Here is a 17,382-nt window from a genome sequence, read left to right as displayed (position 1 = left end):
GGTCTTATACATTATGATGCATAGTTAATGCAATTTTATGATCATTAATGGGTTTTCATATCTTGTTTGTTTACATTAAAATTACTTTCTCTGATAAACTAGTATTCATCAGAACACATATTTGCCAGGTAAAGTGATGATGATCTAGTTATGTCAGTTTAGTCATTTTATTGGTTCTACAATTTATACACATCATCATTCTATTAAGTTTTGATCATAATTATAATTTGCCTTTTTTTCTCAGGAGTAGTTTTATGAGGCTTTTGTCTTCTTATCACAGCATAAGGAGGTAACTTCTTGACTTCTAATTTCATTGCTTGTAGTTTCCATTAATCTTCCTTTCAGTACTAAGTTCAGACATTTTTTTCTCTCTGTATTTATTTGTTTCAGCATTAAGTTTTTAAAAATCTTCCTTGAATGATATCTCACAAAAGGAGACATTATTTCTATTGAAATCATTTTGTTTTTTTTCTGAGATTTGTTTCTTAACCTTAAATTAAAACCTCAGTAGTCTGGATACATTTATTCATTGATTTCCAGAAAACATTTTAATGAAATGCCAACTTGAAATTGATTAGTCTCTTGATTGAGGACAGTTTTGAAAGTAAGTGATCTGAAGCTTTGAGATTAAGTAATGGAATTGAGGGAGAAAGATGTTTGAACTTTTACTGATGTTCATGCGTACTCATACCAGCCATGACATTATTGTATATTAGCTATAACAATTAACTTCATATACCCAGTCTTATCATCAATGAACCAAGCTCTTACTCACCTGGAAAGTAAGTATACCAAACACATTTGTTCAAATGTTGTCCATCACTTACAATTTTCTTCAAAGCATTTCCTGAGTTTCCTTTTGATATATATATATATATATATATATATTCTTATTTATATATTGTTTTTATTGCAAGTTTATAGATAAGACTAGAAAAAGATCAGCATTGTTCTTGAGTAAAGTCATATTACACTTGAGAAGGATAATGAAATCTTTCTATATTTTATAATAAGGATGATCATATGGTAACTCTATAAATGACGCATATCAAGATACAATACTATGCCAATTTTTGGGAAGAATTGGTCATGTTTTTCACCATGATAATGCTGTCAAAACCTATGTTGCTCTTATCCTGATTCAAAATATGATTATTTGCTATATGGTCAACTCTTCATATTGTAAGTTTTATTTTTTTGATAGAGGCCAGGTTATTCACACTACATTTCAGATACTACAATGTACATTACAATTACCAATTTTTGCTCTAGTTTTATTCCCTTTTATTCAGGACTTTCAAATTACCTTTCACTCTAAATTTGGAGTATCATTTCAAAGTGATGATTTAAAACATACCATTTCATTTCAAAAATAAAATTGAAGTCCAGTTATTTTTGCATAGTTCCTGCCAACTGAGGTAATATTGTAAGCTGAAGGTAAAACAGGATGTAATACGTATGTATGGTATTCATCCTCTCAAAGACTAAGCCAACCCACATCAGTAGAATAACCAAATGACTTTCAAACCAACCCCGTAGACTTTGGATCAAAGGTCTTGTGTTTATTTACTACTGCTTAGTTTATTGCTCCATGAACAGGCAAGGTCATTGTAAGGTAGGGTCTCCATGTAGTATAATATACAGGAGATCTATCACATGACATCCAGAGTGATTGGGCTGAAGTATCTTACCTGAAGACACAACCATAACAACACAGACATTAAGAAACAGAAACACAAACCGTCACGGGTATGGAGTGATGCACCAAACACTTTGAATCTGTATGTGATTCCCAGCTGGACATATTGCTGGGTATAAGTTCCTGTACTGTAATAAATTATAAGAAGCACCTGTTATTTTAATTAAATGTTACCTAGTATTCAATTCTTGATTGTTGAAGAAAGAGTTGGGTTAATGTATAACATGCTTTATGTCTGTCATAATGATTCCTCTGATATGTTGATTACTGTAAATTAACTTTCTTTTGTAGCTACTAAGTTTTGCGATTTCAGAAATAAAGTAACTTCAAGGCAATTTACTTTCGGGAATTCTGAGTCATTATTCAAAAATTCAAAGTGTAGGGCATGGTCTTCATTTAAACCCCATTGCTTATTTGGATATAACAGATGAGCGTAGGATATTTCAGGGAAACATGTCAGTAGTGACATGTTCATAGACCACAGGAACTTTTGACAACTTGTTAAAACTATACTCAGAAAAATAAACCAGTCTAATCAACTTTCAAATTCATTAGGTGCCTTGTATTTTTGTTTGTAATCTGACAGTTGATCACAGTAAGTTAAATGATTGCATGACTTTGTACGGTGACCCAGTCATAGGATTCAAACATGCACATGTCGCCACTGGAATGTTTCATATACAGAACACCAACCTGAATCTCCTCAGAATCAAAACAATCATGGGAATAAATTGTCAGCAACTCTGAATTTGAATATAGATTGATGAAATAAGTTATAGCTGTATGTGCTGAACACAAAGATTCAGGATAAGCCGCTCACAAGAACAATGTTTATAATAGTCAATAATATAAAGCAACAAATGTTAACTATGAAAATCAAAATTCATCTATGTTTGGATTGATGGAAATTGATTTTTCATGATTTTGGTTCTATTGCAGTGAAAGAAAGTTGGTATACAGTATTGCACTATATTTTGATTGCTCCAAAACTAACAGTGCTAAAGGATGTTTTAGTCCTATCGTCACACATGCCATAGTTTTCCTCTGGGACTTGATGACATTTCAAACACTCAACTTTATCCCTTTACAAATGGCAACGTATTTAAGATAATGTTCATTTACAGCACTTTTACAGCATATAGCAATCTTATAGGAAAACAAATTTTTAAATTTCACCATATAAAAAATATCTTGTCACAGATTTCTAGATAACATTGATAGGTCACATCTGGTGTGAACATGTTTTAATACAGGAAAGATATCACCTGGTGACAGCTTTTAGCATATAGTGGAGCACTAACCTCACTCTTACTGAAGCATCAGCTGTGAATGTTGACTGATTATCATCCATATTACCAGCTTATTATTAGAATTTTTTAATATTTCTGTTGATGTGGGTTGGTAGATCAAAACCATTTTGAACACCCAATAGACCTATTGAATTTTCATTACACATTTTATTTACTGTAAGTATCCACTTCAATGCTTTTGAACATTTTCTTAAAATTAAATTTCTGCATAAGCCAGTCTTCCTTGATGTTAAAGATCAAATTATAAAGAAGCCTTGCTCTTGACTTTTACAAGTGATATTTCCTTTGGGTCTTGGGTAACAGCTGTTTCTTCATATAATGTACACATGTAATAAGACCAGGATCAGTGTGTGGGATATCAAATAGAGTTTAGGATTATTCAACAATGTAGAGACTCGGATGGAAATACTAGTAATAGATTTGCACTATTCATAAAAGGCTTTGAAACTTCAAGTATAATCCTGGTTGGGCCAAAGGGCCTTTGACCTTTCAAACTAAAATTGACCCTTCCACTTTTTCACTGAAAATTTCTGAAAATAACCCAGAATTATAAGCACTGTCAGTCAGCCTGCCTTACATGAGCTTCTTGTCTAAAGCATGATTATTACCTTGCAACTGATTATTTTGAAATAAGTAAATGATGAAATGTTAATGTTAAGGGTTTAATTTGTTCTTTGTTAAGCAGGTCTAATTAATTTTAGAGAGGTTTTGCCTTGGAATTAAAAGCTTGAAGGATTTTAACAATAAAATCTCTGACGAGAAGCCTAGCATATAACAGTTCAAAAAGAAATACGTTGATATTAAATGGAAATCTTTCTTTGTTTTTTGTTGTTGTTGAAATGAAATGAAATGAAATATTGTTTTTTTCTTCGCCATTTTACTTCTTGAAATAAGTTAATTCCATTTTAAAACACTTTTTCTTATCATACCTTTTGTATCATCCAAGAGCAATATTTCCATTGATCTTGGAATTAAATCTTTAATAAATGAGTAACACAGCTGTGAGGGATTTTTGTTATGGATCATTGGCTGGAATATGCTACCTTTTTATGTGTGTCAGCTTGCAGTGCTGCTTCTATATTACTTCATGAATATAAAGTTCAATATTACCTTGCAGTTCTTAAAAAAAAAGACACTCTATTTTGTGTAATAATAATAATAATAATACTTTTGTGACATATATTTGTAAAAAATAAAAAAAATATAAGGAAAAATGGCAATGATAAAAAATAATTCAGATATGAATTGGATTTTTTTATCAATATTACTAGTACATGTTTTATTTGCATCTGCCAAATTATAATTGGGTGTTTCAGAACATGTATTTGCCTCCAAGGCACCACCAGCTGACACTTGTATAAACATCAGAGCAACAAACCTGTGTTATCATCCAACACCATCTGTAATATTAATTATGTATTGGATTTATACCCATGATTACCAATAATGAACGGTGACAATGACTACACATCCTTCAGCTGTTCATAGTGGGTGTATTGTATGTGTCACACCTCTGAGGTAATATACAGGTTAATATAACCTCTATGGAACCATCTTGGCAGCATATTTCTAGGAAACCAAGTACAGAATTGGACGCTTTCCTGTTTAACAATTTTCTTGATGTTGTACTTACCAGTATAAATTTCAGTTTCAATAATTTGAACATTCTGTGTTGGACTTACTTCTATTAGCAATATCAACTCAGTTTAGTTTTGCTGAGTGACTAAATGCATTATCAACTTACTGTGACATGTTATTGGAATAAAAACATTGACAAATGGATACCCTAAGTAAGACAATGTTATATAAAAACAGGAAGTTTTAGTCACATTAGTAAATCTGTTGAATGTTATGAGAAATGATGTTGATTAATGATAGCTAGGGTAGAGTTGTACTAACATAAATGAAAGGGGATATAAATCATGGACAATAAGGAAAATTCAGCTTTATGAAATGAAATGTGAAATTGATCTTCCAGTGTAGCTAGTTTATTTCTTGTAGTCTGGAAAAATGAAAAAATAAAATTAAAAACAAAATGAAAATGAAAAAAAATATTGATGTTGCTGAAAATTTTACTCTTCACTTTAAAATATGGAACATGCTGAGTTTAAATTGATTATAACACAGAGATGTGGTATTCACTGTCATGATTAAATCTAAAAGCTTCACAGTCAGACATTTACTGAGGTGCTATATACAACAAACATATGGTTCACATTCATTGTGTCTTGACTGAAAGGTTTTGCGGAAAAGCATTAACTTGACCATCCATTTCCTGTGTCTGGAAATAGAGTGGTCAAGTCTAATAGTGCAATTCTGGTTGATGAATTCTGCTTCCTTGATCACTTCTCTGTGTGCTTTACACATAACAAATAGTTGATCTTGAAAGGCTTTTCTGGTCAACATGTCCTGAGGATCAAAGGTCATTATTTGATATATATGCATATTATTTCCTTTTCTGAAAAATGAGAAGTCACTTCCAGTAACAAAATCTCTAATGATTTGTGGACAGTAGATTGAGCAGACTAAATTCTCTGTCTGGTCAGATAACCAAGTTAGGTCAATAAAAACTCTGTCATATCCCTCTGATGGTCCCATACACCTAGTTTGGCGAATCAGCTTTACGCCATCAAATGTCCGTACAGTAAACTCTTTAATAAAAACCCTTGTGAGATTCATTAATAAGAACCCTTGTGAGATTCATTAATAAAAACCCTTGTGAGATTCATTAATAAAAAACCCTTGTGAGATTCATTAGTATATCGTCTAAAAGAAAGTTATTATATTAAAATCATTTCATAAATATTAGTCAGTTTTGACAGCATATGATTTAAAAAAATGCAGTATTAAAGGAAATGTCATATTTATCACTTCAAAATCTTTCTCTTGGTTGATAAGAAAACTAAATGTATAAATGGTAAGAAGATGGGATAGATGGATGTTAAGCCTGAGAGGAAAGATGCTTTATAAAAATGATTGTGATAACTGACTCCAGATGTAGATTTGTGATTATACATCACAGCAATTGATGTAACCTAATATACTTCTATTTACCTGAAGATTTCTCAAATGCTTGAATACATTTTAATGTATATTAATTCATTTGTTAAAGAGTCATTTTTAAGTGACAATTGGGGCTTTATCCTCACTACAATTGGTAGGTGGTGTACACATCATGACATAAGAATTCTGTAAACATTGCTGGTGTCTTTTTGTCAGGTAAGATGCCAGGCATCATCATCTGAGACTAGCCTTCAGGAAGAGATAGCAGAGAGCTTAAAGGTCAATGACTAATGGTTTCCTATCCTGTTACACAATTAAAAAAAATACTTCCCTGTACAATTGTTATGTTCTAATGCAATAATTTATTCTGCCTGTCAGCCAAACGTTTATGGAGGGTTTATGATGGTTATAAGTATATTGAAGTAGTAAACCCTGTAATGTGTTTGCTATGTACCAAGATTATATACATACTAGAATATTTCATTTATTTGTCTGCTATATGTATACCCAGACAAACTAACTTATATAGATTTGAAGTAAAAATCTTTCAGTAATGTATCCAGAATGAGCACACTGTAGGCTAAACACAATAAATTTACAGTTTTATAGTCTTATTTCTCCTAAGAATAGCCTACAATTATATCTCTGTACCAGGAAAATGTAATTTGGAAATCTCATGCATGGTAGAGATAATATATCATGGTATATTTCTGCACTTTACGAGATCAAGTAATTAAAACTGTGATAACTTGATATACATAGCTGAATTATTTCAACACGATGATGTACCAATGCTATCAGTATGTGTGATTTACTTTTTTAAAACAGTGTGAGAAAGTGCATTTCTAGATTTTCAGAAATGTTAGAAACCCTAACTATTTTTATTGAATACAAACACAATATCCACCACACAGTTTACAACACATAGGGGATCTTACATTCATTTTCATTTCATATGAGATTTAGGAATTATGTATACATTTTTAGGCTAAACGTAACGAGGTTTCAGGCTACTGGCGCCGCCTTTGGAACTAGCTGTTAGTTCCAATCCTGGCTTTCTGATAGATGGAAATATTCCAATGATTTACTAGTGATCCCTAGCAGCAGTCGTATGCTATAAGCAATGCCCCCATCTTTCAAAACAGTGTCATACATACATACTGTTGCTATGAGACAATCAACTATTATACTAAAATCTTATCAAAAATGACAGACTAGCTGTTCAAGAAGATATTCAGATTGAGATTTGTGTCAATCAGAAACTGGTATTGTTCTGATTTGCAGAAGATTCTCGAAGGTAGGACATTATGGCAGAATGCATAGAATTATGAGATCATTGGCATCTAGTCTTAGCAATCTATCTAAAAGTTGGCAACAAGTGATAATCGACAAGTCGTAAAGACTGTTCAGAAAGTATATATGAAAATAATCACTATAGTTAGGGACATTATAGATATGATCACAATATACCTCTTTAATACCAAAGTAAGTTTCATGTTGATATTTGTAAAATAGATTAACAGAGAGTTAATTTTTTCTCGATCACTGGTAGCACTATACATTGTGTATTACACTTGATTGCAGTGTCTTGAATCATATAACTTACAACCATTTATCATCAGTTGTTTGCACTGGGTTCAATATCCAATAAAATAAATTATTGGCAATCTCTTGATTTGGAACTTTAAATTATTTCCATGAATTGTGCATTTTGCACAAATTTCACTAATGGAAAATGTATTCAAAATTTCAAGTTTAGTCATTGATAATCATCATCTGTATAATTGTTTGTTTGTTTTGCATTTGATGGATTATATCTTGCATTTAAAGTTACATATATATCAACATCTTAAATCTTTCAGTAATTTCAGTACATTGATTTCCTTTTATTGATTGAATCTAAAGCTAAGCCTGAAAAATTGCTGACTCAGTTTATAGATTTTAGATATTGAAAATAAAGATTTGCATTTTGTTCATCTCAAAACAATTTTTTTCCGTTATGATATAATTTTCTTTGGCAGGTAGGAAATCAAGAGTAAATAAATTTACACTCCATTCCACTTCCATTCCTGTTTCTTTTACAGCTGTCATAATAACTCCATTAAGTGCTTGCTCCTTAATGGTTGTTAATTACTGCATGACATCAAGTTATTTATAGCAGTATAATGAAATATAACCATGCATCCACCTTTAAAATTAATTTAGATATATGTATCACAGGGTATGTGCAATGAAGGATTTTAAGTTAAAACCTTCAACAGTGTATTCAATGAATAATCAACTTTCATAATAGAAATATTGATATTTGTTCTATTTTCAAATCAGATCTTTTAATTAGTATATTGGATTTTGAAGGTTCAAATATTTGTTACCATTCATAAACTTTGAATTTTGATACATTATCAACAATTCTGTTAAAGGATTATTATAAAAACCTTTTATATGAAATAACTCAATTCAAGGAGTTTGGACCAACAGTAAATTAATAAGATGTTGAATTTATGTAGATATGTAGAAGAAATTTTTTACTTATTATGAAGCACTAATAAGTGAATGGACTGATATGAAAATGATGGTTTTTAAAGAATAACACTGCTCTGATGATATTGGTGTCATGTTTGAATATTGAAAGGTTACAAAACATGTCTCAGAATGATATTAAGTAACTGGTATCATTAGGTAATTTGAAAGAGGACTCTTTGACACATACGATTAAGATTCTGTGCTTGATTTGCTTGTTTGAAGGAAAGCTATCCGGGCTTATGAGGAAAGTTGGGATAGGAGATTCCGATTTCTATGCTGTTGTGTTGAAAGGGATGCAACAAACAGGGTAAGTGTTCTGTTGATATCAGATATATACATTTTTAGCCCACCATCTAATAGATGGTGGGTTATTCAAATCGCCCTGCGTCCGTGGTCCGTCCGTCCGTCAGTCCGTAAACAATTCTTGTTACCGCTATTTCTTGAAAAGTGCTGGATGGATCTTTCTCAAATTTCACATGCAGGTTCCCCTTGGTCCCTAGTTGTGCATTAAACCTTTTTTGGACTGAATAGAATTCAAGATGGCCGACAGGTGGCCATCTTGGATTTTGGAAGTAAAAGTTTGTTACCGCTATTTCTGAAAAAGTACAGGATGGATCTTCCTCAAATTTCATATGCAGTTTCCCCTTGGTCCCTAATTGTGCATTGTACCTTTTTTGGACTGATTCGAATTCAAGATGGCCGACAGGCAGCCATCTTGGATTTTGGAAGTAAAATTTTATTACTGCTATTTTTTGGAAAGTACTGGATGGATCTTTCTCAAATTTCATATGCAGTTTCCCCTTGGTCCCTAGTTGTGCATTGTACCTTTTTTTGACCGATTCGAATTCAAGATGGCCGACAGGTGGCCATCTTGGATTTTGAATGTAAAAGTTTGTTACTGCTATTTCTTGGAAAGTACTGGATGGATCTTTATCAAATTTCATATGCAGGTTCCCTTTGGTTCCAAGTTGTGCATTATACCTTTTTGGACTGATCCGAAATCAAGATGGCTGACAGGCAGCCATCTTGGATTTTGAGAGTAAAATCTTGTTACTGCTATATCTGAGGAAGTACTGTATGGATCCTTCTGATATTTCATAGATATTGGTTTCCCTTGGTCCCTAGTTGTGCATTGTACCTTTTTTGGACTGATTTGAAATCAAGGTGGCCCACAGGCAGCCATCTTGGATGTCGACAGTAATACAGCACAAGCATATTGTCCATTATCCACCTGTAACTGACTGCTATCTAATAATACTTTGGGATCTTTTTCAAATAATATTTGCTAATAGGTGCTTAGTAAAAATATCTTGTGCCATCATTGAGTACATTCAATGAAGACCAGTTCATGAACATTTACAACACCTGTAACAAACAAAAAAAAAATAAACAAATCTTCAAGAACTGAAAACAGATCCTCAAATGGTGGGCGCCAAGATCCTTCTGGGATCTCTTGTTTGATAGGTTCTCATGGACAGTAATCAGTTGTTTCTAGGAACAGTACAGGGATTACACAGTGTAAATTGTTACTTTGTACTGCCCTTTCAGAACCATCAATGTTCTTTTGGAAGGAAATTGGTATTTAGTGAATATTTGAAATGAGATGGTCCCTCAAAGTCAGAATCATGAATTCTGATTGGCTAGGACAAGTACAAAATGTATTACGGTCTATTTATCTATTGGTCTAGGTACATTTTTTCATACTTGCATTTATATGATATTTGGCTGAAAAATCTGTGTCATAAATAGGTTTTTATTTTCCTTTAATTTTTTGGCCAGGATCCTTGTTTTTGGCTTGTAACATAATAGTGATCTAATGTTCCTTAATGCTTGTATAACTTAATAGAGGTATTTAATACTTTTAATACTTGCTTGCAAGTACACAATGTATCAGTATTCTTTTGACTTAACTGTTGAATTTTATATCGAATATGCATGCTTTTTTTTCAGAACTCAATAGCAGAGGTAGCTAAACTTTTCACAGAATTTTTTCGCGATCTAGATGTCGTACCTTCAGATGTTATTGCAGGATTTGTACTGCTTCGTCGCCATCAAAAGCTTCAAATGCACCATGTGGTCACAGAGGTGAGTTTTATGTCACTTTGATCAGAATTAGTAGGCATTGTCTTGTTGCATGTGGCAAGCCATTAACTTTTTATGGTTCAACAGTCAACATTTCACTTTAAACAACTTCTGAAACATAGCAAGATCTGTTACAATCATGGAACCCCGATAAGCCTTTAGAATGGAGATGAATACCCTGATAGTCTTGCTGACTGAGAAAATCTCATCAATTATCTATATGGCAAGGTCTCCTACCAGGAAACATAGTGTCGTCACTCTGGAGACCTGATCAGTTTGTTGAATTCAATTGTCTTTTATATACAATGGAGATGTCAAGAAAAACTGAATACAGACATTCTTCATATTTTTTAATTCACATTGCACAAAGTGCCATTGAGCTTTTGTTATGGTGAATGATTCATCATTTGATTGTCAGCTTTTATCTTCTTTTATAAAACTATGAGCAACTGGGAAGTGATATTTGGTTGGAGATACCAGTTTTGGAGTACAACATATTTTCCTCAAATGATTGACGTTGACCTCAAGGTTACAGGGGTCAAATAGGTAAACAAATGTAATAATTTTGTTTTCAAGTTCTAGAAGACATTTGTTACATATATTTGGAATGCAGGTATCAGGGATACCTGCAAAACTTCCTTAACCTATTTTCAGGGTAAAATAAGTTAAAAAAACTATAAGAATGATCTTTTTAATTTCCTGGTCAGCTAGCTCTTTGATATTTGGCAGAGTCAGAGAGCTATAAGGTTTCCTCTTGAAAATGATCTTGCTTCTTTTCATTGTCACAGGAGTTCTTCTCAAATGACCAAACTACCCCCAACCAACCCCGACCCAACCCTCACCCAACTAACCCCCTTTTTTCAAGATTATGTTGGTTAAATGAATATGTGTTTAAGACATCTAAGAATTTTCTTCTCAAGTTTCATAAGGTTTATTCAGTGTCCAGATAATATGCTAGATGGTACCGTGGATGTAGCACTATAAAGTCTTCTGATATAAATAACCTTGACCTGTTTTCAAGGAAGCAATTGCCAAATATATTTGTAATACTTAATTCTGCCAAAACCCTAATGTTTGAGCAGTTAGTACCTGGGATGAAGTTCTATGAAGAGTTTTCATATAAAGGACCATGAACTATTTTGAAGGTTACAGCAGTTAAACATGTTAAAAACATTTTGCAAACACCTGAAGTTTCATAAGACTTGGGAAGTTGATAATTTTTAAGGAGGTTCCTTGGATAGAGTACTTACATATTTTCCTCAAATAAATGACCTCCAAGATCAGTTAATTATTGGTATCTAGAGACGCTCAAAAAAATGTTCCTGTATCCTTTCGTGATGTCCTAAACATGCCTTCGTTCCTTTGTGACGTCTTGAGACATCATGAAACATGTTTGTGAGACAAAGAACCATAATGACCTATGGCAATCACCTTTGTCTGGCATCATGCGTTCATAACTTAAAACATTTTTCTATTTCTTCTCAAAAACCCCTGAACTGATTTCAATGAATTTTGCATAACCCTTCCCTGGCCTAAGGTGAACCAAAGTAGTGAATGATACAGTTCCTATTCCAAAGGGGCCTGATTGGCAGTGCCAAAATGGTCAAAAATTTTCTCAACACCCAGATATGGTAGTATGGAGTACTCTTCATGGATAGAAACATCGTAATTGATAGTTTCATGGCCCCAGGATCTTACATGTCCTATGTGAAATGGGTAAAGTTTACTGTAGTTTTTTTCGGAAAAGTAGATTTTTGTGCATAATTTGTTTAATTTCCATTTGAAATATTTCAAACTTGGTTAGAATTATGAGCAAAGCAGACAACTTGATGGTATGCACATATTGATCCTGACTGACCCCTAGGGACTGATGGATGGAGCGGAAAGGTGTGAAATTGACTTCAATTTCAAAAATCTTCTTCTCAACACCCACATATGGTAGAATCAAATGCTCTTCATGAGGAGGTTAACTTTATAATTTTTTAGGTCATCTGACCTGAAGGGTGACCTATAGCTATCATGCTGCTCTGTTTACCGTACATCATACATAAACTTTTTATTTAAACCTGTACTCCTCTTTCATACCACTGTGGATTTCAAACAAATTAGGTCTGATGCTTAATTTTTAAAGAAAATCATTTCTTCAATTCAGAATCTTTATTTGACCCCTAGGGGTTGAGGGATGGGGGTCCAAAAAGGGGAAAGTGCGGAAATTAGCTTTAAAACCTTACTCTTCCTTTCTGCCTGGATGGATTTCAACAAGCTTTGGCTTGATTCATCGATTAGGGTTGGCAAATATTTCCTTAATTCAGAAATTTGATTTGACTCCTAGGAACTTAGGAGCAGTTCAGAAATCATTTTCGTCTCTCAAAGATGTTTCACACCAAATTTGTTTTGGGGGGCATGAGAAAATCCAGTCAAGCATTAAGAAAGAGTACCTTATTGAAACAAAATACTGTATATTTTCCAATTTTGGGGTAGTGCCTAAAAGTGTGTAGGGATTGAATCAACTTTCTGAATTTAAGAAATGATTCTCTTCTCTCATTAATGTTTCACACCAAATTTGGTTGAAATCCATTCAAGCCTTAAAAAGGAGTAGCGTTTTGAAGCAAAATTTTGCAAGAAATATTGGTATTGGATGAAAGTTTTGATGGTATGCATGTATTGACACTGGCTTACTATCATCAGTGTCACAATTTATTTTTTATGACACTTGAAACCTACTTACCCTTTAATCTTTACATCAATATTACTTATCTCAGGTGACCATCAATGTGGCCAGGCCTCTTTTTTGTTGCCAATTACTGTGACATGTCTCTTCCATTTCTAATTCTGCTTCAACATCGAAAGCGTTTTAAAGGAATGACTCTGACTTTTGAAACAAGAATGTTAAGCAGAATGTTATCATTGTCATAACTATCTACATTTTCTGTGATTTTGGGGCCTACTAAGGGGATACCAACATTTTGAGAACAGTTTTGTATTGTTGATGCTGATGCTGTGTCTATCCACGCTTTTTTTATTGCGTCCAGCAATTATTTTCTTGGTCAGATCTGTTGTGTAAAAACAGTTATCATTGTTAGTGATCAGATGTTTCATCATTTCTTTTCTGTAACATGCTTTAAATGCCCGAAAATTGCTAAAGTCAAATGATGGTAACTTCAATGTTGGGTTAGGCAGGAAGAATGTTAATGTAGCATTGCCGAAGGACAAACCTTACGAGTGTCATGGCATTATCAAGAAAAAGGAGAATGTCTCGTTTTTGCCATTTCATTTGTGTGCTTATTGTGTCCAGCCATTCTTTGAATGTTTCTTCTGTTATCCATGCACATTTATTTGATCTCCAAATCACAAGCAGTTTTTCCAAAATGGAGATGTTTCGTTGCAATTCAACACATCTTTTGAATTGTATCTATCAATAATTGATGTTATTTGGGATTTTAAATCATCCATTGTATCAGAGTCAACACAACCACTCTATCCACAAAATTTAAGGAAGCAAATAGAGTGTCTATTTCTCCAGCTTTCCAGCCAATCATTAGATGCAAAATATTCAATTCTCTTGTTGTCTGAGTTGCCTTTGCCTGAACTAGCAGTTCACTTATTGGAACATTTTAAGCCCTGGCCTTGCAAGACCACTTAAACTGAAGCATTGATATCTCAATATCTAATTCAACACTGAAAAGGTTTTTCTTGGTTGCAGAATTTTCTTGTTAAAGACCTTTGTAGTAATCTTTACAATTCAGATTATCAGACACTGTTGACCTGCTGATATCAAATTTAATGCTAATTTACTTTTGTGAAGGTTTTGGACATTTTTTTGATTCAGCTTTTTTTTTGTCAATGATAAATCCTTCCTTAGCATTTTGAAGGCATACACTCTGGATCAGTTAATTTCTGTTTACATGGAGGAGAAGCCATGATAATATGATTGTGTGTATATAAGATCTTCAGAAATAACAACTGACTAATCTTACTATCATGTACACTTGTAATTCCTTTGTATTGGTGAATACAATTAACTCAAATCTGAGATAGTTACTACCCACCTGTACACACAACAAACACTCCATCATTTTAAAGTGATGTGAAAACTCCTTCTAGTGTCACTCATTATGCATTTCGTACAGGTAGCACTGTGTAGCATCCACAGTTAAAGAGTGCAGCAATGATGCGTGTCAGATTTTTCAGGTAACTTGTGATGCTTATTTGTATGTTTAAATAGGAAAATGATGTTGGAGTTTGGAAGTGACAATGACCAGATCTGTCAGTGTAAAATAACTGACTTTGTTTAGGAAAATGTTTGGGAGACATACAATATGTCAGATGTGAGGATGTGTCAGATTTGTCAGGTGTCTGATTTCACTGTATCATGAACACAGACACTATATTTTATTTGTAACATGAATTTTGGAATGTGTCAATACTTAACCATTTGCTTTTAATAAAGCCTGTGGGGTGACATTAATGCTTTGACCTGTACCTGCAGCTTCATACCAGCAGAATGGTTAGACCAAAAATGATATAAAATCACCTTAATGGAAGTCATGCAGACAATTTTTATTCACAGAGCACGCATTTCTGACTAGAATTCTGACTATTACTGGATTGGGAATTTTAATGGTGAATGGTGGCAAATTGCATTCATGCTGTTCAATATAGTTTACTAATGAGAACATCCCTGTAGCTCAATAGTGGTATCCTCATTATATTCACAGTCTATAATTGTTGTATTTATCAGTTGACTCATTAGCACTGAAGTTGGTCCTGGTCCTTATTCTTGTTCCAGAACCAACATTCTGTCATACAGTACTGGTCCTGGTGCTTATTTTTGTTCTAGAACCATCAGTCTGTCATACAGTACTGGTCCTGGTGCTTATTTTTGTTCCAGAACCAACAGTCTGTCATACAGTACTGGTCCTGGTGCTTATTTTTGTTCCAGAACCAACAGTCTGTCATACAGTACTGGTCCTGGTGCTTATTTTTGTTCCAGAACCAACAGTCTGTCATACAGTACTGGTCCTGGTGCTTATTTTTGTTCTAGAACCAACAGTCTGTCATACAGTACTGGTCCTGGTGCTTATTTTTGTTCTAGAACCATCAGTCTGTCATACAGTACTGGTCCTGGTGCTTATTTTTGTTCCAGAACCAACAGTCTGTCATACAGTACTGGTCTTAGTCCTTATTCTTGTTCCAGAACCAACAGTCTGTCATACAGTACTGGTCCTGGTGCTTATTTTTGTTCTAGAACCAACAGTCTGTCATACAGTACTGGTCCTGGTGCTTATTCTTGTTCCAGAACCATCAGTCTGTCATACAGTACTGGTCCTGGTGCTTATTTTTGTTCTAGAACCAACAGTCTGTCATACAGTACTGGTCCTGGTGCTTATTTTTGTTCCAGAACCATCAGTCTGTCATACAGTACTGGTCCTGGTGCTTATTCTTGTTCCAGAACCAACAGTCTGTCATACAGTACTGGTCTTAGTCCTTATTCTTGTTCCAGAACCAACAGTCTGTCATACAGTACTGGTCCTGGTGCTTATTTTTGTTCTAGAACCAACAGTCTGTCATACAGTACTGGTCCTGGTGCTTATTCTTGTTCCAGAACCATCAGTCTGTCATACAGTACTGGTCCTGGTGCTTATTTTTGTTCTAGAACCAACAGTCTGTCATACAGTACTGGTCTTAGTCCTTATTCTTGTTCCAGAACCAACAGTCTGTCATACAGTACTGGTCCTGGTGCTTATTTTTGTTCCAGAACCAACAGTCTGTCATACAGTACTGGTCCTGGTACTTATTTTTGTTCCAGAACCAACAGTCTGTCATACAGTACTGGTCCTGGTGCTTATTTTTGTTCTAGAACCATCAGTCTGTCATACAGTACTGGTCCTGGTGCTTATTTTTGTTCTAGAACCAACAGTCTGTCATACAGTACTGGTCTTAGTCCTTATTCTTGTTCCAGAACCAACAGTCTGTCATACAGTACTGGTCCTGGTGCTTATTCTTGTTCCAGAACCAACAGTCTGTCATACAGTACTGGTCCTGGTCCTTATTCTTGTTCCAGAACCAACATTCTGTCATACAGTACTGGTCCTGGTGCTTATTTTTGTTCTAGAACCAACAGTCTGTCATACAGTACTGGTCCTGGTGCTTGTTCTTGTTCCAGAACCAACAGTCTGTCATACAGTACTGGTCCTGGTGCTTATATTTGTTCTAGAACCATCAGTCTGTCATACAGTACTGGTCCTGGTGCTTATTTTTGTTCCAGAACCAACAGTCTGTCATACAGTACTGGTCCTGGTGCTTATTTTTGTTCTAGAACCAACAGTCTGTCATACAGTACTGGTCCTGGTGCTTATTTTTGTTCTAGAACCAACGGTCTGTCATACAGTACTGGTCCTGGTGCTCATTTTTGTTCTAGAACCAACAGTCTGTCATACAGTACTGGTCCTGGTGCTTATTTTTGTTCCAGAACCAACAGTCTGTCATACAGTACTGGTCCTGGTGCTTATTTTTGTTCCAGAACCATCAGTCTGTCATACAGTACTGGTCTTAGTCCTTATTCTTGTTCCAGAACCAACATTCTGTCATACAGTACTGGTCCTGGTGCTTATTTTTGTTCTAGAACCAACGGTCTGTCATACAGTACTGGTCCTGGTGCTTATTTTTGTTCTAGAACCAACAGTCTGTCATACAGTACTGGTCCTGGTGCTTATTTTTGTTCTAGAACCAACAGTCTGTCATACAGTACTGGTCCTGGTGCTT

General features: G+C 34.2%; 1 protein-coding gene across 1 annotated transcript in view; it reads left to right on the top strand.

Moving 5' to 3' along the window:
- LOC132548526 (diacylglycerol lipase-alpha-like) overlaps nt 1-17,382 on the top strand; it is a 54,610-nt gene that overhangs the window by 15,687 nt on the left and 21,541 nt on the right. The window contains exons 5-7 of the mRNA XM_060212392.1: nt 245-289; nt 8,758-8,842; nt 10,486-10,620. Coding sequence (XP_060068375.1) covers nt 245-289; nt 8,758-8,842; nt 10,486-10,620 — 265 coding nt within the window. The remainder of the gene's footprint in view (nt 1-244; nt 290-8,757; nt 8,843-10,485; nt 10,621-17,382) is intronic.

Source organism: Ylistrum balloti, unplaced genomic scaffold (assembly GCF_031769215.1).
Source record: "Ylistrum balloti isolate Yb309-2 unplaced genomic scaffold, AGI_CSIRO_Ybal_v1 Utg370016, whole genome shotgun sequence".
In the NCBI taxonomy this organism is placed as follows: Eukaryota; Metazoa; Mollusca; class Bivalvia; order Pectinida; family Pectinidae; genus Ylistrum; species Ylistrum balloti.
Note: the sequence above shows the minus strand (reverse complement) of the source record. Positions and strands in the feature narration are given on the sequence as shown.